General features: G+C 37.3%; 1 protein-coding gene across 5 annotated transcripts in view; it reads right to left on the reverse strand.

Annotated features, from left to right (window-relative positions):
* The window catches only part of DIAPH2 (diaphanous related formin 2), a 931,826-nt gene that overhangs the window by 240,906 nt on the left and 664,227 nt on the right, over nucleotides 1–26,693 (reverse strand). For all 5 annotated transcript variants that reach the window (XM_056809150.1, XM_056809153.1, XM_056809151.1 and 2 more), the window contains one exon: nucleotides 22,109–22,272. In XM_056809150.1, the coding sequence (XP_056665128.1) occupies nucleotides 22,109–22,272 (164 nt within the window). The remainder of the gene's footprint in view (nucleotides 1–22,108; nucleotides 22,273–26,693) is intronic.

The following is a 26,693-nucleotide window of genomic DNA, read 5'->3' on the forward strand; positions in this document are numbered from 1 at the left end:
GCTCTCTTTGTTGTAGCAAAAAAATTGGAAAATGAGGGGATGCCCTTCAATTGGGGAATGGCTGAACAAATTGTGGCATACATTGGTGATGGAGTATTATTATGCTCAAAGAAATAATGAACTGGAGGGAATCCATGCAAACTGGAACAATCTCCAGGAATTGATGCTGAGAGAGAGAGGAGCAGAACCAGGAGAACATTGTACACAGAGACAGATACACTGTGGCAAAATCAAGTGTAATAGACTTCTCTATCAGCAACAACCCAGGACAATGTGGAGGAACTTGTAAGAAAGAATGCTATCCACATTTGGAGAAAGAACTGTGGGAGCAGAAATGCATTAGCGATAATGCATTTCTCCTTCCAGTAACTTGACTCCCAGAATCTTCACCTACTTCATAGATGACCCATAGAGCATGACCAAATTTCTCCACCAATCTGAGCAGACCCCCTGCGCTCCTCCATTTCATCCAATGGTTTTTCAAAGCCTCTAAACTGATTAAAGATTTTTCTAACTTTGTCTAAAGTCCATAAATGACTAATTGATTGATTCAATGGGGGGGGGGGGCGTCCCAGCCTCTTTGATACCTTGTGAATATGTTCTCCCTTGAAAAATGTTTCAGGACATCACATCTTGTCACATGCTTTATTTACATTATTGACTGAATTGAACTCCACTGTGATACTTTGTGTGTCTTTGTGGCACAGCACCATAATCATATTGTTGTATAAAGCATGTTCAGTAAAGCACTATATTTCTGGATTCTTTTTTCTTAACTATTCTGAAAGTCTTTTGTGTTTTATTGAGGAAACTGGCTCATATGCATTTAGAACTATAATCTAGCTAAGAAGCTTTCTTCAATCACAGTATCAGAAAAGTGTATAAACTTTCCTTTTCTCAAAATGGTTCCCTCTTCACACACATACACATTAGCCCTCCTGGGTTATTTCTGCACTGTTTCCCTCTGTTTTTATCAAACACCCCTCTGAAAATTTTAATGACTTAGGCATTCCGATACCTAGAGGGTTCACATAATTGGTTAGCAAAGGTTTTATCTTGCGTGTTTTAATACTTACCTTTTTGGCTGAGAGCCCTATTTGTTGTTCAAAGAATTCCTTGAAGTAGATATGACTCCATGTAACCTTTTCAAAGTTCTGTATACTTCTCAAATATCCAACACTTGCCTACATAAAGCCTGCTGAGTTTTTCTGGGTATATAATTCTCGGTTCAGGGATCATGCTTCTTAAATTTTTAATTCTTTCATTCCAATTTTTGTACTCCTCAAAAACTGTGTTGTGATGCAAACTATTATTTCTTGCTAAGTGACTTCTACTCTTTTCTTCCGGCTCCTTGTGGTCTTTTTCCCTTGTCACTGTCCCGCTAGAGGCTGACCATGATGTATCTAGGCATATTAAATACTGGGTTCTTTTCATGACCCTGTGGATTCTTTTCATTTGCATTTGACAATCATATGAAATATTCTATGACGATTTTGTGAACTATAGCATCTGAGTTCCTTAATTTTTTAAGGCCCACTGAGATGTCAGTTATCCTGAGATTGTAATATGAAGATTTCTTATTTGGATCCATTACTTATGTCTGAGGGGTTTTTTGCCTACAGTTTGAATAATTCAGGAATTTCTTTGGAACCTGCATTTTAGCTGTACATCATGGATTTCCTGCTGCTCTTTCATTCTCTCCGGTAATAGGTCTGTGATCCATTGCTTCTATGAATTTTTTGAAGATTTCTGCTGTTTGGGGCATTTTAGGTATTTCTCTCATTCCTTCTTCTTTGCATATCTTAGTTCTCAATGTTCTCATACTAATGCTTAGAATATCTTTGTATTTTATTAGGTCTTGTAATTTTCGTAGCATTGTTAAGCTTTGATTACTTCCTTTTAAGCTGTCATTTATCAATCTGAAATGTGTCTTAGGATTGCGTCATGTGGGTTCTTTTTCTAGTTCATTGACTTTTGGTACTTCAGATTTGGCCTCAGACACTTGCAAGCTCTGTACCTCTGGACAAGTCAATGAATCCCCTTTTCCTCAGTTTTTTCATTTGTCAAATGAGCTGATAAAGGCAATGGCAAAGCAATCTAGAATCTTTGCAGAGAAAAGCCCAAACGGGGGTCTGAGGAGTCAAACACAAAAGAAAGCAGGGAACAACTATTCTTAATTGTGTGGATTGTCTGTTCAACTTGACCCATTTAAGATGTAAATGGTTTTGATCTTCTGGTGTGTGTGAAAGGGGAAGTGGGTGAGGGCTAGAAGATGACTGTTTTCCCCCTGATAATAACAGTATTGAGCTCCCAGAGTTGTCATGAAGATCAAATGAAAGAATCCTGAGTACTTGGCACAGTGGCTGGCACATAGTAAGCATTATGTGAATGCCAGTTATTATTATAATAGCTACTACTCTCATTGCTGTTGCTATTATTATGCCCACTAGTTCATTCCCAACCAGAACACCCTTGTTCAGGCCATTACCACTTCTCATCTAGAACATTTGAATATCCTCCTAACTGAATTCCTTGTTCCTGGTCTCCTGCTTCTACAATTCTTCTAGTACTTCAAATATATTTGCTCAGGTCACATCACTCTTATACTCAGAACCCCACAGAGGCCCTCCTTGTAGACCAAAGCACAAACTCTCATTCCTAGTGTTCAAGGCTCTGGAAAATCAGGATACAACGGAACTACCCAGCTTTATTTGGCATCACTAAGAAGCGACATTCCAAGCAGACCATAATCACTTATTATGAAATCTCTCCCTGGACTTTTGACTCCCTGGACATTTAAGAGGAACTGTTAGGTACTAGAAATAGACAAAACCATGATTCCCTGATTGGAGAAGTGCAGGGCTTACACTGCATTAGACCAATACAATATACCCACAGATGAGTAATTAGAGAGACTCTGAGATATACAGAAGATAGAATGACATATCCCAAAGCAGCAAGTCCCAGGCTCTAATTTTGTCTCAGATCTTTGTATGCTTGTAGACAGGGAATGAAAAGCTATTGCTTAGGTGTTTATTGTATGTTAGATCCTGTGCGAAGCCCTGGGGTACAAATACACTAAAATATGACAGTCTCTGCCCTGTAGGAGCTTAGATCCTAATGGAGGCTAACATTTAGAGGTAACAGTCAAGGAGGCCCATGTCTTAAGAAACTCAGCCTTCTGCGGACAGAGATGCAATGTTATTTTGGGGAGCAGTGAAGAGAACAAAATATTCTAAGAAAATTTACTCCTTTACAATCTTCACTTAAAAGCAGTGTGCTCATGTGCCAAGTTAATCATTTCAATAATTTATATACTGCAAACTTTATTTGCCAATTCAAGCCACTTTACACTGGGCATCAGGAGGTCAAATATTAAAATATAGTCGGGCAGAAAAAAAATCATTCTAAAGTTACAGTGGTCATTCATCAAAACAACTGTAGTTCTAAATAATGCAAATGGACAGCACCATCACTCAGGAGAGCTGTCAGTCAGATCAGCAGGAAGGGCAATGAGGTGGCTAAATGGATAGAGAACCAGGACTGGAGACAGGAGTTCCTGGATTCAAATCTGGTCTCAGTTTGTAGCTGGGAGATCCTGGGCAAGTCACTTACCTACAATTGCTTAGCTCTTACCACTCTTCTGCTTTGGAACTGATATTTAGTATAGAGTCTAATATAGAAGGTAAGGGTTAAAAAAATCATAGGAGCAGGTAATAATTCAGAAATGTACACGGCTGGCATGTTTTTGACCACAATAAGAGGAAAGTCAGTCCTTTTCTAAAAAAAAAAAAAATAGCTAGTTGTTCTCTTTTGAACTCAGCATGGGGGAAAACCCTAAATTTTGAATCAAATGTAAAACATTAAAGTGAAAAAAAGTAATACAAATTGGAAAAAAGGATTGAAAAATTTCTATTATTTCCCAAACCTATTTTTGGCCTTTTCTCTTAGAGTTCTTTATGTATATAGGACATAAGAGACATTTCTGTATTAATCAATATCTTTGACCAGTAGAAAAGCCATTGAAAGTGGCCAGCTAGTACCCCATAATGAGTTCCACATAAAGTTACTTCCTTCTGACAACAATTTAACATTAGCTTTGTGTAGGGAAAAAAGTCACGTGTTCAGAAGAGTTGGTAAGCCCCAAGGAGATCACATTGTATTTCAAATCATTGTTTCTCATCGACAACAGAGTTGGTACAAGGTACTTTCAATTTAGATCACTGTCTTGTTTTGTTATCTCATTAGGAATAAGTATATATTGGTATGTCTTGTTTTCAGTCATGACCAGAGACACGGAAAAGACATGTTTAATAGCCTTCTGACTTGTAGCTTTTAATTCTTACTTTTAATCTTCTGGTGAGACTGGGTTTTGCTAAACTCTTTGCTGCATATTATTCTCCCTCCTTCTCACCATATGGCCTGTGTACTTCCTCCTCTCATCCTCTGTGTTCTTGATAAGGGATTTTATACCATTTCTTGAGCTTAAGTTACCACTGGACAGTCAGTATACACAAACAGTAGACATCTCTTCATTACCCTGTGGGTCAACCTCAACTGTGATTCTTTAGAAATGGATTGTCCCATGATATCTCTATCTATAAATACATAACTATATATTTTCCTCTTTTAATTTCTCATTTCATTCATATACATGTTTATATATATGTGTGTGTGTGTGTGTGTGTGTATATATATATATATATATATATATATATATATATATAAAGAATAGGCTAGAACTCTGCAATCCTCAAAATTCTGCAGAATTTGAGTATAACCTAGTCTGTTGTTCATTATGGTTCTAGCTCATTGTTCATAAATCCATATTGTGATGGGCTAATTCAATGGCCTGCCCCTCCAACAGTGTTTCAATCTAAGCAACATGCATTTTTCATCCACTTTGTTTCTTCAGTATGCACAGTTAGGGCATTCTCTTTAAAAGAAATAGGAGTAATGATGCTATTTCTACCATCTATGTTTGGTTCAATGAAAAGAGGAAAATAAATTGCAGAAGTCAATAACGGGCATTAGGTTTTTTAAAAGAATACAGCAATATTTGACTCAAAACAGGTGGTGATTTGGATGTTTTGATAACTGTGTAATATATATTGATCAACAGTTTTCAAGAATGAAATTAAGCGCAGGTTGAACTAAACCATATTGAACTTAATTTAACCGTATTCTGATGATTCAGAAGGTACATCGACTATCGCTGTACCAGCACAATGTGGAACTTCATAAAGAAATGCCAACCATGAATGGTGGATAGTGGACATTACTTTATTTCATAAGAACTTTCCCTCTCAACTATGTTCCAATAGTACTTTAGTTATAACTCTCATCACCTTTGATCGAGCCTATTAGAAGAGCTTTCTCATGGGTTTCCTTACTTCAAATCTCTTCCCACTCTAACCTAGCCTCAACACTTAGCTGCATTTATTCCTCAACTGACTATGCCTCCTAGAATCTCTAGCTTTTGGTAACACAAAGCTCAAGTAGCTTCTCCACAAAACCTTTTCTGTTCCTCCCAATTTATAAGGCTTTTATTATAGAGATAAGAAGTAATTTATTTACAAGCAGAGTATATATGAGTTCCTTAAGAGTTGGGCCATTTTTCTTATTTTTTTTTCTTGGAATCTCCAGCTCCTAGCTCAATAGCTGATACATAGTAAGGAAAGGATATAAGGGCTGGATTTAGGTTATCATCAGGAAAGGAAATGCTCCAAAAAAGAAACTATCATTACCAATGCAATTTGGCACCTGCTTTGCAATGAATTTGTGGTCTGAAAGAGTTACCTACAGTACTAAGAGAAGTAACTTTCTCAGTCACAGTAAGTATGTGTTAGAGGCAGAATACACATCCACGTTGTTCGTGGTTCTAAGATCAATTCACTTTCTGCTATAGCATGCTGCTTCTTGTCACCCATTTTGTTAACTGATTGAATTTCAGCTCAAATTGTTTCTTAAAATGTATTGAGGATACATACATTTTCGGGGAAAGCTAGGTGGTCACAAATAAACCTAAAATGAAATGATTGGGCCCCTCAATCGAATAGATGCTCATATATTTAAAGATATCTCACATGGGGTGGGGGTAGCTAGGTAACTTAGTACAGTGAGAGCAAGGCCTAGAAATAGGAGGTCCTGGGTTCAAATCCGGCCTCAGACACTTCCCAGCAGTGTGAACCTGGAGAAGTCACTTAACCACCATTGCCAATTCCTTCTGCCTTGGAACCAAAACACAGTAATTTATTCTAAGGTGGAAGGTAAAGGTTTTAAAAAAGAGATATTGCATGGGAAAAGGTTAAAGTTGGTTAAAGCTAAGTTAAGAATCAAAAAAAGAATATCCATGGTAAAGCATAAATGGTGCCTTTCTTCTCATCTTTAATGTCTCTATATCTCTTCCTTGAATTCTTCTCTACCTCTATCTGCTAGCTAACTGGTTCAATTGTGACACTCTAGAGAATTATACCAGCATAAATGCACTTCTGAAGGCTCAGGGTCTGATTTAAGTCTTGTCTCAACTTTCTAATTATGGCTCTGATGAAAGCAGTTCATCTCAGCAGACCTCTCGAAAGGACCAATTACACACAGGGCCCTGTGGTAGGCACTAGGAGTGGAGAGGGGGGCAGAATGGAGTATTAAACAGATGGATAACTATAATATATACTAATACAAAATTATATAAATTAAGAACAGACAACAGACAAAATGCTTTGTGACATCCAAGGAAAGAAAATCACTGGTTATATGATGGGGCAGGGATGAAGGGAGGTTTCATAGTGGAGGTGGCATTTGATATGGGTTTTAAAGATCAGAAAGGAAATAATCTAGACAAAGACTTGGAGGTGGGCAGGCACAGGACACATGCTTGGCATGATGAGAAAACTACAAGATACAACTTATGAGAAAAGAGCTCTTCAAGGATTGTAGAACATCACCAGGAAACTACACTAATGATTTGGAAAGCCCAAGCACCATAATATACATGACATTTAAGAAAGAATATTAAATAAGGGCAACCAGGAAGGGGAAGGGTCTTGAGTCATGACATGAAAATTGTTTAAAAGTCTTGGTAAAGAAAAGGGAAAGAAGAGTCCAGACTGTTGATTTCAAACATTTGAAAGGCTGTCTCACAGAGAAACTATCAGACTTGTTCTTTTTGGTTACAGATGGAAGAACAAGAAGTAATGGGTCAAAGTTGTAAATAGTCAAATAAAGGCTTGATGTCAAGAAATGTCCTAATTAGAGCTAGCCCAAAGCAGAATAGGTCAGGCATTTTGAAAAAGGGATTCTTTGGGAGTACAGGTGAACTACATGGCTGCTTACAACTCTTTCAATTTTGTAATTCTGCTATTCTAGCAATACAATGGCAGTATACTTGAAATACATAGAAAATCAAAACAGGAAGACAAGTTATACATACATACACAGTAGTAATCTCAAGTCAGTAAGGAATTCAGGTAGTAATGTTATCAACCTGGAATTTAGAAATAAGCATTTGGGGGAAGACATATACTTAGATGAATAATTATTCAAAGATACTCATTGAATCTTTAAACAAGAGTGTTCCAGATGGAAGAATTTCCTGGTCTTGAACATGAGAAAGTTTGTATTTTAGATGAGATCACCAAACAATATCAAATACACTCAGTTCCATACAATTTTTTATCTCTTATTTTATGTCTTAGTAACAAGTCTAAGATAGAACAACAAGAATTCTTCTAGACAGTGTTAAATGACTTGTCCAGGGTCATGCTGCTAATCAGAGGCCAGATTTGAACCAAGAAGGTCCTTCTGAGTCCAGGCCTGGTACTCTATCCACCACGCTACCTAGTTGCTCTAATCACATACATTTTCCCCTCTTATATAAATGAATCAAGTTCGCTAAGTTTTTTTAACTTAATTTAATTTTTTGGTTACAATAATCACTTTATTTCCCTCCCTCCATTCCACCCAGCCTTCCCACAGCCGACGCACAATATCATTGGGTATTACTTGTGTCCTTGATCAGAACCTACTTCCGTGTTGTTGTTTACACTAGGATGTTCATTTAGAGTCTACCTCCCCAACCATATCTCTTCGACCCATGTAATCAAGCAGTTGTTTTACTTTGGTGTTTTTATTCCCATAGTGTTTCCTCTGAACGTGAATAATGGTTTTTCTCGTAGATTCCTCCAAATTGTTCGGGATAACTGCATTGCCACTAATAGAGAAGTCTATTACATTCGATTGTACCATAGTGTATCAGTCTCTGTGTACAGTCTTTTCCTGGTTCTGCTCCTCTCACTCTGCATCAATCCCTGGAGGTTGTTCCAGTCCCCATGGAATTCCTCCAGTTTATTATTCCTTTGAGTACAAAGGTATTCCATCACCAACATAGCCATTCTCCAATTGAAGGGCATCCCGTCATTTTATAGTTTTTTGCCACCACAAAGAACGCAGCTATGAATATTCTTGTACAAGTCTTTCCTTATTATCTCTTTGGGGTACAGACCCAGCAGTGCTACGGCTGGATCAAAGGGCAGACAGTCTTTTAGCACCCTTTGGGCATAGTTCCAAATTGCTCTCCAGAATGGTTGGATCAATCCACAATTCCACCAGCAATGCATTAATGTCCCAACTTTGCCATATCCCTTCCAGCATTCATTACTTTCCTTTGCTGTCATGTTAGCCAGTCTGCTAGGTGTGAGGTGATACATCAGAGTTGTTTTGATTGGCATTTCTCTGATTATAAGAGATTTAGAGCACTTTTTCATGTGCATATTAATAGTTTTGATTTCTTTAACTGAAAATTGCCTATTCATATCTCTTGCCCATTTATTAATTGGAGAATGGCTTGATTTTTTACATAATTAGTTTAGCTCTTTGGAAATTTGAGTTATTAGAACTTTGTCAGAGGTTTTTGTAATGAAGATTGTTTTCCAATTTGTTGTTTCCCTTCTAATTTTGGATGCATTAGTTTTGTTTGTACAAAAGCTTTTTAATTTGATGTAGTCAAAATTATTTATTTTGCATTTTGTGACTCTAAATCTTGCTTGGTTTTAAAATCTTTCCCTTCCCAAAGGTCTGACATGTATACTATTCTGTGTTCACCTAACTTGCTTATTGTTTCCTTCTTTATGTTCAAGTCATTCATCCATTCAGACTTTATCTTGGTGTAGGGTGTGAGATGTTGATCCAAACCTAATCTTTCCCACACTGTCTTCCAATTTTCCCAGCAGTTTTTATCAAATAGTGGGTTTTGGTCCCCCAAACTGGGATCTTTGGCCTTATCATAGACAGTCTTGCCAAGGTCATTTAACCCTAGTCTATTCCACTGATCCTTTCTGTCTCTTAGTCAGTATCACACTGTTTTGATGACCACTGCATTATAGCATAGTTTGAGATCTGGAACTACAGGTCCTCCTTCCTTTGCATTTTTTCCCATGATTTTCCTGGATATCCTTGTTCTTTTGTTCTTCCAAATGAACTTTGTTATTTTTTTTTCTAATTGAATAAAAAAGTTTTTTGGTAGTTCAATGGGTATGGCACTAAATAAGTAAATTAATTTGGGCAGGATTGTCAATTTTATTATGTTAGCTCGTTCTACCCATGAGTAATCAATGTTTTTGCAATTGTTTAGATCTAGTTTTAATTGTGTTCAGAGTGTTTTGTAGTTTTGTTCATATAGTTCCTGTGTTTCAATTGATTTGATTCTTTAGGATTCTTTAAGTAGACCATCATATCATCCGCAAAGAGCGATAGCTTGATCTCTTCATTGCCAATTTTAATACATTCAATTTCTATTTCTTCTCTACTTGATACTGTTAGTGTTTCTAGTACAATGTTAAATAATAGAGGTGATAATGGGCATCCTTGTTTCACTACTGATTTATTGGGAAAGCTTCTAGTTTATCCCCATTGCAGATGATGTTTGCTGATGGTTTTAGATTTATACTGTTTATTATTTTTAGGAAAGGCATTTCTATTCCTACACTTCCTAGTGTTTTCAATAGGAATGGGTGTTGTATTTTGTCAAAGGCTTTTTCTGCATCTGTTGAGATAATCACGTGACTTTTGTCGATTTGCTTTTTAATATGGTGAATTATGTGGATGGTTTTCCTAATATTGAACCATCCTTGCATTCCTGGTATGAATCCTACCTGGTCATAGTGGATAACCCTTGTGATGACTTGCTGGAGTCTTTTTGCTAGTATCCTATTTATGATTTTTGCATCTATATTCATTAGGGAGATTGGTATATAGTTTTCTATATCTGTTTTTGACCTGTCTTGTTTTGGGAGCAATACTGTATTTGTGTCATAAAATGAATTTGGAAGAACTCCTTCTTTGCTTATTCTGTCAAATAGTTTGTATAATATTGGGATTAGTTGTTCTTTTGAATGTTTGATAGAATTCATTTGTGAATCCATCAAGACCTGGGAATTTTTTCTTAGGGAGTTCTTTGATGGGTTGTTTAATTTCTTTTTCTGATATAAGGTTGTTTAGGTAATCTATTTCTTCCTCTGTTAGTCTAGGCAATTTATATTTTTGTAAGTATTCATCCACATCACCTAGATTGCCATATTTCTTGCCATATAATTGGGCATAATAGTTATTAATGATTGCCTTAATTTCCTCTTCATTAGAGGTGAGGTCTCCCTTTTCATCTTGGATACTGTCAATTTGGTTTTCTTCTTTCATTTTTTTTAAATTAGACTGACCAGTATTTTGTCTATTTTATGTGTTTTTCAAAGTACCAGCTTCTAGTCTTATTTATTAAATCAGTAGTTCTTTGACTTTCAATTTTATTAATTTCTCCTTTGATTTTTAGGATCTCTAATTTAGTTTTCATCTGATGATTTTTAATTTGTTCACTTTCTAGTTTTTTAATTTGCATGCCCAATTCATTGACTTCTGCCCTTCTTAATTTGTTAATATATGAACTCAAGGATATAAATTTCCCCCAAGTACTGCTTTGGCTGTATCCCATAGGTTTTGAAAGGATGTCTCACCATTGTCATTTTTTTCCAATGAAATTATTGTTTCTATGATTTGTTCTTTGACTAACTGGTTTTGAAGAATTGTATTGTTTAATTTCCAATTAATTTTTTATTTACCTCCTCATGTTTCATTGCATTGTGGTCTGAGAAGGTTGCATTTATTATTTATGCTCTTTTGTACTTGGCTTGCAACGTTTTTATGCCCTAATACATGGACAATTTTTGAGAATGTACCACGTGCTGCTGAAAAGGTGTATTCCTTTTTGTCCATATTTATTTTTCTCCACATATCTACTAACTCTAATTTTTCTAAGATTTCGTTCACTTCTCTTACCTCTTATTTATTTTTTTGATTTAATTTATGTAGTTCTGATAGAGGAAGGTTCAGGTCTCCCACTAATATAGTTTTTCTGTCTATTTCATCCTTGAGCTCCACTAGTTTCTTCTTTAGAAATTTGGATGCTATGCCATTTGGTGCATACATATTGAGTACAGATATTTCCTCATTGTCTATACTGCCCTTTATCAGGATGTAATTACCTTCCCTATCTCTTTTAATTAGATTTATTTTTACTTTGGTTTTGTCAGATATTATGATTGTGACTCCTGACTTCTTTTTATCAGTTGATGCATAATAGATTTGGCTCCATCCTCTTACTTTCACCCTATGAGTATCTATCTTCCTCATATGTTTCTTGTAGACAGCTGTAGCAGTCCACCCCTAGCTACGGGCAAGGGAAACAGTTGGTATGTGCAGATTGCCTTAAAAGGGAGCATGCTCAGTCTTGAGCATGCTCAGTATTGCACATGGCTGGGAAGGCCTCTGACCCTTGACCCCAGCTTCCCCCAGGTTAGGCGGGAAAACAGGTTTCTTTGTTCTCGCCTGGTTAAGAGAAACCACACCTATGCTTTGTCATTAACAATGAGGAACATCCCTATGTACTGTGTATATTTGCATATCAAAGAGTACATATGTAACCCAGCAAGCTCCGCCTCTAGCTCTCTCTCTTTCAGGCTAGCTGATGGCTGTCCTGGCAGGAGCTTGGCCTCTGGCCAAGCTCCATCTTTAATCTTTCTCTATTCACCTCTCTGACCTGTGTGGTATTAAATGTGGATCTCTGGACTGGTAAAAGCCTTCGGAAGGGTCCTTTGATCAAAGCTTAGCTGTGGCTCATGGAAAATTAATAAAGACTCATTCTGGCCACCTCATATCTCTAATTTGACTCCGTCATCCCCCTCATGGTATCTAAAACTTCTATCCTGTCTCTATCTTCCTACCTTAAAGCTTCTCTCCCCTCTGAGGAAGCTTAAACAGCATATGGTAGGGTTTTGGATTATAATCCACTCTGCTATTTGCTCGTATTTTATGTATGAGTTCACTACATTCACATTCAGATTTATGATTACCAGCTGTGTATTTCCCAGCATTTTGATTTCTACTCCTAGTCCTGCCTTTTCTCCTTTCACTATTTCCTTCTACAACAATGTTTGTTTTTAATCAGTACCCGTAGTTACCACCCTTATTTTACTTCCCTTTCTACACCCCTCCCTTCTTATCCCCTCCTTATTTTCTTTGCAGTCTTTTTAAAACTAACCCCCACCCTCTCCCTCCCTTATATGCTTCCCTCCCCACCAGTCCATTTGTTACCTTTCTTCTCCCCTATAGGGCGTGAATCTATTCTCTGCCCCAATAGATTGGATTGTTCTTCCCTCTTTGGGTCAATTTCAATGCACATAAGAGTTGAGTATTTTTCATCTTTGCCCTCTTTGCCCTTCCAGTATATTGATGCTCACCCCCTCCCGCCATGAGCTTCTTTGTGACATATAAATTTACCCCCCCTTTGTTTCTTTTCCCATTTCTTTTAGTATTAACCTCTTTTTTAGCTATATATATATTTATGCAAACATATATTTATATACCTATTTATGTCTTCTCATTTCATCCTATACAGTTTATCACTATTCCCTCTAAGTGTAATTCTTCTAGCTGCCCAGGTGATGATAACAGTTTTTAAGAGTTACCAATGACCTCTTTTCTTATAGGGATACATATCATTTTAACTTATTGAATTTCTTAAAAAAGGTTTTGGAAAAAAAAGTTTTGTTTTTGTTATTGTTTTGTTTTATTTTTCTTTTCCCCTCTTTTTTGATTTTTTGATGATTTTCTTGAGATCTATGCTTGAACATCAAGTTTTCTGTTCAGTTCTGGTCTTTTCTTTATGAATTCTTCTATTTTGTTGAATGACCATACTTTCCCCTGTAAGAATATAGTCAGTTTTGCTGGGTAGTTGATTCTTTGTTGTAGACCTAGTTCCCTTGCTTTCTGAAATATCATATTCCATGCCTTTCAGTCCTTCAGTGTAGATGCAGTCAGATCCTGTGTTATCCTCACTGTGGTTCCATGTCATCTGAATGACTTCTTTTGGGCATCTTGTAATATTTTTTCTTTGGTCTGATAATTCTTGAATTTGGCTATAACATTCCTGGGTGTTGTCAGGGATTAAATACAGGAGGTGATCTGTGGATTCTTTCAATCTCCACTTTTCCCTCTTGTTCTAGGATATTGGGGCAGTTTACCTGAATAACTTCCAGTAATATTACGTCCAGGCTTTTTCTTTTTTTGTAGTTTTCTGGTAGACCAATGATTGTTAAATTGTCTCTCCTGGAATGATTTTTTAAATCTTCTGTTTTTTGAATAGGATGCTTCATATTTTCCTCAGTTTTTTCATTCTTTTGGTTTTGTTTTATAGTGTCCTGCTGTATTGTAAGGTCACTTAATTCTAGTTGTTGTATTCTGGTTCTTAAAGACTGGATTTTATCCCTGGCTTTTTGGTCATCCTTCTCCTCCTGGTCTGATTTTCTTTGGAGGTCATCTTTCATCCTCTTTACCTCATCTCTCATCTCCTTTGCCTCGTGTTTCATCTCCTTTGCCTCATTTTCAAGCAGGTTGATTTTGGCTTTCAAGACACTATTTTCTGTTTTCAGATGACCTATCTTAGTTATTAAGTTCTTTTCCTAATTGTCTTCAGCCTCCCTTAATTGTGTTTTGAATTGTATTTTGAGTTCTTCCAAAGCCTGTATTCAATTCGCTGGCATTTCTGATTTATCATTTGATAATCCCTCTTCCTCTGTTCTGTTTGCTCTTTGTTTGTTACCTGTATAGAAGCTGTCTGTTGTAATTTCTCTCTTCTTTTTCTGTTGTTTTCTCATATCTACCCCTTCTTTACTCCCCCCGTATTTGTCTGTGCTCTTGTTCCTCTCATTTTTTCTTGGTTTTGGGGTTTTCTGTCAGTCTCCCCTCTTGAATCTTTGACAGAAGATCTCTCCGTGCAGTCTGTGTGGGAGGAGTGTTGGAGTTTGAGCTTCCCTGTCCTCTGGAGGCTTTTGATTCGATTAAAGTCCAGTAGTCTGAGGGGGAGGGGTGTTAGAGCTTGGGCTTCCCTGACCTCTGAAGACTTTTGATGGGATTAAGTTCAGTTGGGTTGGGCTCTGAGGCCAAAACCTCCTGGAAGGCTGGAGCGATATGGAGGGTCTCCACTGCTTTGACTAGCCTGCCTGCTCTGCACTCCCTCTCCAGCTCCTTCCTCACCACCTGTCTTCGACGCTCTGAGCCTGGAACAAACCTGTCTGCAAGGTACACCCTCCAGAGAAGAACCTTTGCCCACCCAGAGTTTCCTGCTGCTGCTTAGCGCTCTAGGTGGGGGGGATCCTGGAACCCCCCTTCTGCCTTCCCCTTAAACCCGAGTGTTCTTGAATTCCGGCTTTGGGGGGGGGAGCATACCTTTTGGATTGAGTCCAGCAGGAGGTTTCCTTGGCTCTGTCTTGTTAGGTTTGATTTTCCTCCCTCGCTAAGTTTTAATAAGCCTTTTCTTCCTCATGTACAAATAACTGTGAAGTGTAGTAAAACTTTTAGAACACTGAGGAAATCGTTTGGTAAACTTCCTCTGAGATGGACTTGCAACTTATTATCCCAAGGAATACTTAATTTACCTTCCAAATAAGCAGAGGGAAACAGAGGAGGGAGACCAAATGACAATCCAGAAAAGAGAGAAGGTGAGCTGCATGATTTTCTTATGTCATCTGACAAAATGATACAGTTGAAATAGCCTGCTCATCTGACCTTTTTCTAGATATCAGATGACAATGCTTGTGCTCAAAAACTCTGAAAAGAATTTAAAGTTCGAGTTTATTTCTTAACCTGACTTAAGTGAAACTCCAACAACACTTCATGGCATAAAATTCTCAGAGACCATGGCAGAAAGGTGCAGGCATATTCTTCATGGCTATATGTTTTCAGGATCAACCTGGCAACAGATGTTGAGTTTGTCCAGCTAACTGCAGTTTGGAAAAACTCATCATCCTAGGAAACACCAAACCCTATTGGCCAAGCTTAGAAGAACTCCAAAGTATTGTCACCAGTGCGAGCACTCTCCCAAGAACTGAGCTAACTATTAACTGAACACTAAAAGAAATTGCATAAGGATGAATACTCAACAAGTATGTATTGAGTATCTGGGGAAAATACTGTTCAATTTGGTGGTCCTGTGTTAACTTGGAGTTAGGAAAACCTCAGTTCAAACCTAATCTCAAGCATTTACTAGCTGTGTGATCCATGGCAAGTTATTTAACTTCTGCCTGCCTCAATTTCCTCATCTGGAAAATTTAGACACTACTAGCTAAAATGACAAAGCTATAATATTAACTATCCCCAGGGTTGTTGTAAAGATAAAAACAAGTTATTTTTGGCATTTGAAAAGGCATTTTGAAAACCTTAAAGTGCCATATAAATGATATTATTATTATTATAGTTATTATTATTACTTTTATTAAAAATAAAAGCAGAAGCAACAACAAGAACCTGAATATTTAAAAAAGGGGGAAGAGGCATATTTTCCATAATTTGTTTTGATTCATGAAAGCCAGTGAAGTATAATAGTTGCCTTGAACATTCTCCCAACAGCTAAAATTAATTTTAATGCCTAAGCAAGATACTGCACGGTAGTGAAACATGTAAGGTTCACTGACAATGAATATCCTATTCCCAAAACCTCAAAAGAAAAAGAAAGACGATTTGTGCAGTCAAGCATCCAAAATGATAGACTAACATAAACATAGAGGACAAGGAGGAAAATCACATGCTTAATGCTAATATGGTATTAATTGATAGTGCTTACCCCAAAACTTAATGGAAAAGACTGAAAAGCTAGGCAGCAAAAGTCAAATCCCTAATAGTGAATAAAGAAAGAAATATTCCCAATTTCTTATGTCCAACATGATTCTGATTTCCGGTCCTTACCTCTTATAATATTTCGAAGACTTTCACATGTGGATTGCTCCTAGTTTTACTCACTTTTGCTGATGTCCAATTGGGCCACCATTAAAAAGCTCTGTCGTTGTGGGCTTTGGGTGATGAAAATATCTCTCAAGATGAGGTTCTCTGGAGAGTATCCTTTGACTGTATATGATACAGAGCTCTGATTTCAGCACTACTGGCACTGTATGGTTTCCATCTATATAGTCCAATATGTTCTTAGTGCTAAAGCTCCCTGTGATCCAATGCACTGTGCACCATGAAAACACTAACTTCTAGGAATTTCATATCTTCAGTCTTTTGAGATTTTGCTCCTTGTGGGAAAGACAGAACCATTTTGGGCTCCATACTATTCTTTTACTTGTAATTAACTCATCAATAAGCAAACATTTATGAATCACCATCCTGGGACCAGGAACTAGAGATATAAGTGAAAAGAGCGAAATGATCCCTATTCATGAGGAGCTTATATTCTAATGGACTTTGAGGGCAAATAGCTTTACTTCAAAAGGTGTAAACATCTTGAAATCAATTTCCTTATCCTAAGAGGGGAGAGAACTTCCATCAAAACCAAACCCAGCAGACATCTTCTCAGGTCAAGGCTTCTTTTACAAATGTCTGGTTGACAGTAGGGGGCTTGCCAGTTTGGGGCTCTTTGCAGATCTGGCTAACAGCTATTCAGAGATGATCAGCATCTCTCTTCTATTCTGTTAACCCTCTCCTGAGTGCTAAGTTTGCCTACAAACTTAGTTATCCTGAGGAAACTCTAGCATTTAGAAACTGGCCATTCCCTGTAAAGGGAAGGCAAAAAGAAGAGTGTGGGTGTGAGTGAGCACACTGCTGAGAGTAAAGGAAAGAACTAAATTAGAAAAACACTCTTCAAGCTGACTTTTTTTCTTTACCTTCAGGCTGTTTCTGTCCAGCTTTCTTTGATTCAGTGACTGTCCTTGGGAATGATAATTAAATAAAGACCTCTGAAGGCTTTTCCTCCAGGGTCCATAATGGACACAGAGGGAGGAGGAGTGCACAGGGAAAAACTTAGCACCTTATAATATTCTATGGGGAAAGGGGGATAACACACCATGATAGGCCAAATAGAGACAAAGTAGTTGGGAAAGAGATGGTATCACTTCCCAGAGCTCTTCATTGTCTTTCCCATATTCCACTCATTTGGTGGCATTGCTTTTTAACTGTAAGAATCAGCAAAAGCTTACAGGTAGAAATTGAATTTGATGACTCAAAGCAAACTTCTCAGTTGATGATGATAATTACTTGTATTTAGTTGGCAGCTAAGTGGATGGAGGGCTGGTCCTTGAGCCAGGAAGGCCTGAGTTCAGATCCAATTTCAGACACTTTTTAGCTGTCTAACTCTGGGTAAGTCACAACTTCAGTTTGCCTTAATTTCCTAAACTGCAAAATGGAAATAATAATAGCACCTAGTTTCCAGGGTTGTTATGAGAATGAAATAATACTTGCAAGGTGCTTATTAGCACAGGGCCTCACATACAGTAGGCACTACAGAAATTTAGCTATGATTATGATTATCATCATCCACACTCCTCAATCATAGGTAAAGCCCTCATCCAAGTTTTGAAATGTTCTCAGTGAATACGAGTTCTTTACCATTTTCCTAATTGGGCTCTGTACTTTTAATTTATTCCCTTTAGCCTGTCCTAAGTGATATTCCTAAAACTCAGGCATGGTCATGTCACTCACATACTCAACAAACCTCAGGGGCTCCCTATTACTTCCAAGAAAAAATATAAAATCATCTCTTTGACTTTTAAAGGCCTTTACAAACTGTCCCTTCTTCCCTTTCCAGTCTTCTAATACTTCACTCCCTTTCAAGCTCTCTGAGACTGACACACTGACCTCCTGACAGTTTCTTGCCCATAGCACTCCTCTTTCATCTCTGTGCCTTTCAACTGACCCTTCACTTACGTCTCCTCACCTCCTTAGCTTCTCTGGCTTCCTTCAAGACTCACCTCAGATTTTACCTTCTACAGGAGGCCTTTTTATTCTTTTAGCCCCCCCCCCCAAGCTACTTCTCCTTTCTCTGCCTACATTACCACCATTTTATACTGCAAACACCTTAGAGTACACAGCTATTTGCCCCTTTTCTTCTTCATTAGAATATAAACTCTTTGGGGGAAGAGATCAGATTTTTGCACTTCTCTATCTCAAGTGCTTAACACAGGGCCTGACTGGCCAGGCTCAAATTTGCTGTTTGTCTTACTACCTTACAGACTAACACAAAGAGGTGGCTCATTCCACAACAGTAGGTCTGTCTCACAAGTCTTAGCCAGCAGAGTAATTTGTAAGTATGCATCTTCCAAGTGGAATGTCCATACTTTTCATAAGAAAACAGAATGAAAAGTACCTAAATACTAAACCACCCTGTAAACTCCTTAAAAAGAGTAAAAGAGGAACTGCCCTGCCAATTTCCTTGCACTTCCACTGTTAAAGGTAATTTTTTATTGCTTTAAGCAAAAACATGTGCTTTGGTTATGGGCCTTGAGTACGGAAAAGCTAGTTGCACTTCAGAAGCAGGTTTGAATGATAAGCTATATATCTCATAGCAGCCAAATCATCAAAAGTGGATGGGATGACAATAAAAATAATAATGGAAATAATAATAATAGCAAGTACTGCTATAGTGTTGTAAGGTTTACAAAGGACAACTAGGTGGCACAGTGGATAGTATATAGGGCCTGGAGTTAGGAAGAGTCATTTTTCATGAGTTCAAATCTGGTCTCCTAGCTATGTGATCCTGGGCAAGTCATTTAACTCTGCCTCAGTTTCCTCATTTGTAAAAATGAGCTGGAAGAGCTGCATTATCTTTGCTAAGAAAAGCCCACATGAAATCAAGAAGAACCAGATATGGCTGGTTTATAAAGCACTTTACAAATTTCCCAATAACCCTGAGAGGTAGGTGCTGTTATTATTCCCACTTTATAGATGAGAAAACTGAGGCAGACAGTAGTTAAGTTTCTTGTCTTGTACCACACAGCTCCTAAGAGTCTAAAGATTCTGAGCTGATTTCCTTTACTACAAATTTACATTGTATAACCTCAGCTAGGCTCTCACCCTTCTACCATACTCCTAATTCATTCACCAGAATGACTGTTGCTACTTTTCCCCTTCTACTCAAAACCCCAATCTCAAGTGCCCAGAGTGCCTCCTGGGTCACTAAGAAGAGAGATGCCATTCAGATAAAGGTCTCAAAAGTGACCTGCTTAAGTCTTCAAAGCTTTTCAGCATTCTCACTCACTAGCACATCTTGACATAGAAGAGGATGCAGTGTCTACTCTGTGATAAACAACCACTACCACCACAACCTATACTCTTTCTTTATCCAATGGCTTTTGGCTTACTCCAGTAGTCACGCTACCTCATACATCTTTACTTGTCTTATCGTCCCCTATCCCTTTCCCATCTATATATAAGCATACTCAAGCCTCTCCAATCCTAAAACATTTTCTACCCACCTCCTTTCTCATCTAGCTACCATTCTGTTTCTTTCCTCAATCTACAATGCAAAACAAGTGAAAAAACTTACCTACACATGTTGTCTAACTCTCCCCTCACAATTAGCATTGTGGTTCCCCCTTCCCTAACCACTCATCACCAATAAGCAAAAACTACTCTTTTCAAAGGTCATCAATGGCCTCCTAAACTACCAAGTCCGAAAGCTTTTGGTACTCATCCTCTTTTACCTATCTAAATCATTGGACATCACTGACTCCATCTTCAGAACTTTTTCTTCAGGATACATTTCAGAAAATTTGTACTTTCCTAAGTCAACATCTACTTCTCAAGTCATAGCTTTTCTATTTCTAACCAGCTATTCTTTTTTAAATTTAATTTTTTACTTTCTTCAGATAACATGTTGATACAATTTTTATTAATCATTTTGTGATGTATAATTCTTTCCCAGTCCTTCCTCCTTCCCAAGATCACAGGTAGTAAGATATAGGTTGTACATACGTTATTATACAATACATATTCCCATGTTAGTCATAATGTGTACTTACCAGTTATTCTTCATCCCAAACACTTAAGAAGGGAGGGCATCGCCAAGGGGTTGTGTCCTTGACTCTTGAGTTCTCTTCTGAATTCTCTCCATTAAAGGATAGTCTTGTAGTAGCCACCTAATAGAACTTCTTGTCTTGATTCTCTCTCCCTGTAAGCTATCCTTCATAATGCTTGCAGAATCATGTTCTTTAAACACAGATCTGCCAAAGCATGGCTTTGTGCAAAAATTTTCAATGGCTCCCTAGTACCTACCAGGTAAACTTCAAACTTTTTACCTTAGCATTCAAGACACTCCATAATGGCACCACCAACTCTTTCTAGTCTTATTGCATATCCTTCTTTTTTTCTTTTCTTCCCTTTAAAAAATTCTTATGTTCTGTCTTAGAATCATTACAAAGTATTAGTTCTAAGCCAGAAGAGATATAAAGGCTAGAAAACTGGGGTTAAGTTAGTTGCCCAGGGTCACACATTTAGGAATTATCTGAAGTCAAATTTGAACTTAGGACCTTTCATCTCTAGGCCTCATTCTCTACTCACTAAGCCACATATCCTGCTAAACAAACAACCTTCCAGTTCAAATGAACTAGTCTCTGCCTCCTGACCCTTTGCATATACCTCACTTATTAGTTTCCTTGCCTTTTCTTACATTGTTCCCTATATCTGATTTCTTCTCCTACTTTTTTCCTACCTGTTGAATTTCTTTCTATATTTTCAAGCTCTTGGATTCCATGAAGTCCTTTATTTTGCAGCTCCCTAATGCACTCACATATCACTTTGGATTCTAGTTATCTCTTAATGGCATAAATTCAGGCTTAGACACTATACTGAAGAGCCTGGACAGCGCCCTACCTTGAGCAGAGCCTATCAGGATGCTCTTTTTTTATTATACTGTGATGTTGTGCTCACAGTAGGGTTTCAATGAACTGAACTGAATTTAAGGCAAAAAATCTAATAAAAGCTCCAAGAAAGAAATTCAGAGAAAATACCATTTAGTATGATTGTTAATTGGTATTTTCTACTAAGGTAGGGGATGAAGTTCCTTTTGTTAAAAAAATATACAAATTCTTTTACCTCCTAGAATTCTTACTGTTTTGAACTTCTCTGCCATTCTAAGTTCAGTTTCTTTTCCTCTACGTTCAGAAAATGTAAATTAAAGAGAGTGCACCCATCATCTATCTACATAATATAGCCTTTTCTTTTTCCCCAAGATAACATCTTAAACCCCAGCTGCCCATATCCTATTATTGCTGCCAATTACTCCTGTTGCCAAGTATGATAATACACCTTTCCTCCTATTCCCCCAAACTGTGAAAGGATCTTTGGGGACTCAATGTCATTTCCATCGTTCAATTCAACATCAGATTCTCATTTTATGCAACGCAAGAAACATTCATAAATCATGAACTCTCAATGTATTCGATGAGAGAAGATTGTAGATATTAATTTTTTAGTTAAGTTACATTAAAATATTATGCTGTGTAAGAATCTGGACCATTAAAGAAACAATTCATCCATTTTATATCAGATTTCAAAAAATCATCTCCAGTATATAGCTAAAATTGAAGCTAATTCATTTAGAGCCTCATTATATATTCACCCAGCAAACAATTTTATACATGTCATATTCATAAGACTCCCTGTCATTGCCTGTTATAGCAATAGAACATAAAATCAATGCAATCAATGGGCTCCATCCATTAGGAGCATTTTGGTGGAAAGTTTGGACAAACAAATCGAGCAGGACTAAAGCCCATACTGGTCACATCTTACTCACCAGGAACAAGGTGCGGAAGCTGCTGAGATCACCAAAAAACTCGTCGATTGCCACAATTTTGGTGTCAAAAATGAAATACTCGCCAAGATTGTCATAGAGTTTTGTCATGTTGTTGTGCATGGTGAGCAGCTTTTCATACTGGTCTCTGGCACTCTTTGCAAAGCTGTAGATTTGTGTTAAGGAAGAAAACCCAATGCCACATCCAAAAGTGTTCATTATAAGGTAAGACAGATGTTGTAATGTCTACAGAACATTTTTATAGTGTAGAAATATCAGGGAATGTATTTTATAAATGTCTAAATCAATATGAATCCCAACGTACTATACAGACAGAAAGTATTAATGCACCTGCATTTCCATGAAAGCAAAAACCACCACCACCACTAAAAGTCAACAAAGGTGCTTAGACAGAGAGCATGAGAGATGTGTATGCAAACACAGGAAGAGAAGAGGAAGGGACCTTAGGAGGACTATTATCACTTTTGTTAATGCAGACTAAACAAAGTGGCTTTTTAGGGGGAAGGAGGTAAGCAAAGGACTACCACATGGCACTACTGATTCATTTAGCTTGCCATCAACCAAAACCCCAAAGGTTATTTATTAATGTATTTTTATATAAACTACTATCAAGCTCCATCATGCTTTTGGGAAGCTGATTTTTGGAACCCAACTGCATGGACTTTGCATTTGTGATCCTTGACTTTAACCTTAGGAGATCCAACCCACCACTCTGCTCTATCTAAACCTTTTTAGATCCTGATTCTATCATCCATCGCATAAGTTAACTTCCCCAGTTTTAGCATTTATAGTGAGAAAATTCTGTGCATTTTGTTATCTCTGGCCAACCAGTATTCCATTGCTCTGAAATAGTAGACAAAAGATAACATAATTATGCTCCTGTCTTCTGATAATCCTGGCTTCTGATAACAGGTATGCACAACTTAAAAGAAATCTACTTTAGATAAACTTACACTTAAGGAAAAAAATCTCCCTGTACGGAGTGTGTGCTCATCACCTGCGGACTAATTTATCTTGAAGTTCATAGAGGAACATTACCCAAGAGGCAACCACATTTCTTAAGGACCATGTCAGAAAAAGACTATGATTCTACATGCAACAAGTAGATTGGATTGGGAGGGGGTGAAGTACACTCATGTTTCAAAAACATTTTCATCATATTACAGATTTTGCAAAATTTCAAAAAAATCTACTCATTTCTCAGAATAGACAAAAAAGCTTACTCTTTTGTTCCTTGTCTCTTTTCATGGAATTAAACACAAATAAGAAATCAATCATACCAGGTATTTATCAGGCAGAAACACTTTTTCCAAGGTCATTTATTTGTTATCTGTTTACAATGCAAGGCATTAAACTGTTTGCATATTTCTGAAAGCTCAACATCTGTACTACACAGTGAAAAAGCCAAAGATAATAAAAAGGGCCAAGACTACAAGGTCTCCATTTAACACAACACAATTTTCACCAGCTAATACTGTCCTTGAAGCTATGTACAATTTACGAGAAGAGAAAGAGTTGACTGAAATCCTAACTGACTCCAAGCACGTGCAGGAACAAGAAGAGCAAGTCTGGAAAATTCTGGGAGAACAAGAAAACCAAGAACACTCGTCTCCCAGACCTTCACTTATCTTCCATATGCCTGGGGAGTACTCCTGAGTCCATTTTACTGGAAGATTTGAGATGAAAATAATCTGGGCAACACTGCCATTCTTATGTGTTCGTTTTTACTTCTAGGCATTCACTAAGTGCCAATTACTTGCAGGTTACTAAGTTACATGCTGTTGGAGAAATGAACAAATGTTCAGTGCCCTACAAAAAATTGGATAACCTTGTAAGGGCAAGTGGGAAAAATTTATTAAAAATTAATTATATAAAGGATTTTTCCTTGTTCAATTGAAATGAACTCAGGAATTCTCTTAACTTGTCCAGTTTGAAATTTACTGGTGGAAAAAAGTCACTATGAAATTAACAACAAAATCTTTTTACCAAAGATCGCTAATGGAAAATAAAATAGCTTGCTTTAAAACTCTGACAATGTGAACGTTTTAAACAAACAAATCTAAGGCATAAAGCCTCAAGAATTTACTTGGAAATTAAAAAAAAATAACAGAAAAGGAAATCATATATGATTATTCAGGCACAGAGTACTTGTTTTAAAAATGACTTCATTACTTAATCCCCAAAGTCTTGCTGCAGCTTTGAAACTTGCACCAAGACTTTTGGGACACCTTGTATAGAGTGCCTTTTAATTTGCATTATCCCCAAAGTATTAACGTTTATGCACTTATGGCACTATTATTTTATTCTGATAAACAGGAAAGTAAACTTAGGATTCAACTTGAAATAGCTATAAATCAACCATATTGCTATAACCAAAGAGATAGCTAATGCTTTTCATGCTTTTCTGATTATAGAGATTTTTTTTATTCAACACTCCCTTATGGAGTCCATTAAAAGAAATGTGGAGGCATTTAAAAAAAGTCACTTCAGCATATAATTTGGAGGATAGTGACTTGAGCAAAACCATTTAGAAGGAGGGGATGGGTTACCAGGTGCTAGGACTAGAAGACCATCTCTAATTTCCCACAAAGTAGACAACTTCCAAGTCAGGAACAGCTCTGTTGACAAAGACTTTTTCCTGGAGAAGCAAAAACCAAGTGCCGTGGGTAAAGGAGTTGATGTATCATCTCTTGGCAGCAGTGAATCCAATTAGTCCTTGTACTTTCTCACCTTTTCAGGCACTACATTACTGACCCAAATTTTAAGTCCCAAACCCATGAATTATAAAATGTCATTTCTGTTGGAATGTTGAAGAACACGGAAAAATCAACTTGAGATCCACTTAACCTTCACAGAAGCTGGAGTTAGAAACACGGCATAATTATCTATTTAAATGAAAGGAAGTTACAAATATCTACTATATAAGAATTGGGGACAGCATTAACTTGTTTCCCTATAACCTTTGAGAGAGAAGCCCCCAAAAAAAGAATTCCGACCAACCTCATTCCTTCATTTATCCAAGGTTTCTTAATACTTAGAAATCTCAATCTATTGAACAAAGGATATGAGAAAATTATTAAAAAGGGGGAACAACTATTGATGAAAATTCTGTCAAGACTATGGGATGACTGAGCTAAAAATAAAGATATTTACTAGGACAATATCAACTAGATCTAGTAGCTTTTTATTTGAGTTCCAAATAATTTCCATCTATTTCTGCAAAGCTGCTCACAGTTGATCTTTTCCTAAGGAGCTAGTGTTGAAATGGGATCCCCCTCCCTCTGTGTGTGTATGTATATGTTTAAAGCAATATGCAGTATAGATTGCGCCATAAACAAATCTCTTTAGTCTTCTCCACATAAGGAAATGTTCATCTCATATTTGTCCATTTCACAAAAATGAAAAAGAACATTTAAAAAAATAAATTAAGCAGTGTTCTGGTGGCCCAGGTCTGCCCTAGGCATAAGCCTACACCAAACTCTTCTGTGGTCTACTCTGTAATGAAATAGTAACTCTTTATCCTGTCTCTTTTCAGACTCAACCTCCTCCCCCATCCCCAAAACACACTTTCCTATTCTATTCCATATTTCAGCCAGACTGGACTGCCAGTGGTTCCCTAATCACATCCGGTCCTCTCCCATCTTTGCATTCATGCTGGTGACACACTACATCCTCGTTTTTGCTAATTATTGGGGTTAGGCGATGTGGATAAGTCCAGTTCTAGTTCCAGTCCTTCGAGGAAGCCTTCTTTGGAGCTCCAAGCTGAATGGGACCACTTCCTCCACAAATGCACCTAAGCACTATGTCAGAATCCCCATGCTATCCTTCTGTGTATACAACTTGCAATCCTGCCAAACTGTGCTCCTTGACGTCTGGAGACCAAGTCTTTTGGATTTTCCTTTAGCTTCTCCCACCCCTATTTCTGTTCCTTGGTCATAGTAGGGACTAAATAAATGTTTGATGAAGAGAATTGAATTCTCTGACAGGCTTGTAAATTTGGATCCAATTTTCTATACTCTTTTCACTACTAATCTATATTTAAAGTTCTCTCCTCAAACTATGGATGAAATGAGTTAATATATGTAAAGGGCTCGGCACTTCTTAAAGTGTTATAGAAATGTCAAATAATATAATTCTGCAGAGAGGAGAAATTATAATTTTTATTCCCTTCCTCAGCTCAATACAACCGAATTCAGCAATCATTTATTAAATGCCTATTATGTCTAAGGCTCTGCTCTGGTCTGCTGAGGAGAGACAAGAAGGGGACAAAGCCTGGGTTCCCTGGGGAGCTCACATTTGTTTTAACATATTCCTTAATTGTCCAATTGTGTTCTTTAACCTTGAAAGACACTAAAATAGTTTATCTGAAGGATGATATATAAAAATCACAATGCTATCCCCTTTTTTAGGAAAAGGTTTTACTTAAAACAAACAGTAGCTCCAATGCTCCAATAGTGTTTAGATTGACACTGCTATTGCATCTTCAATGTGTTTGCCATCCTGAGCAAACACACTGTAATCAAACAAATTAAGTCATATCAGAAACCGTGGGCTTCCTTCTGTTTCA

Source organism: Monodelphis domestica, chromosome X, assembly GCF_027887165.1.
Source record: "Monodelphis domestica isolate mMonDom1 chromosome X, mMonDom1.pri, whole genome shotgun sequence".
NCBI lineage: Eukaryota > Metazoa > Chordata > Mammalia > Didelphimorphia > Didelphidae > Monodelphis > Monodelphis domestica.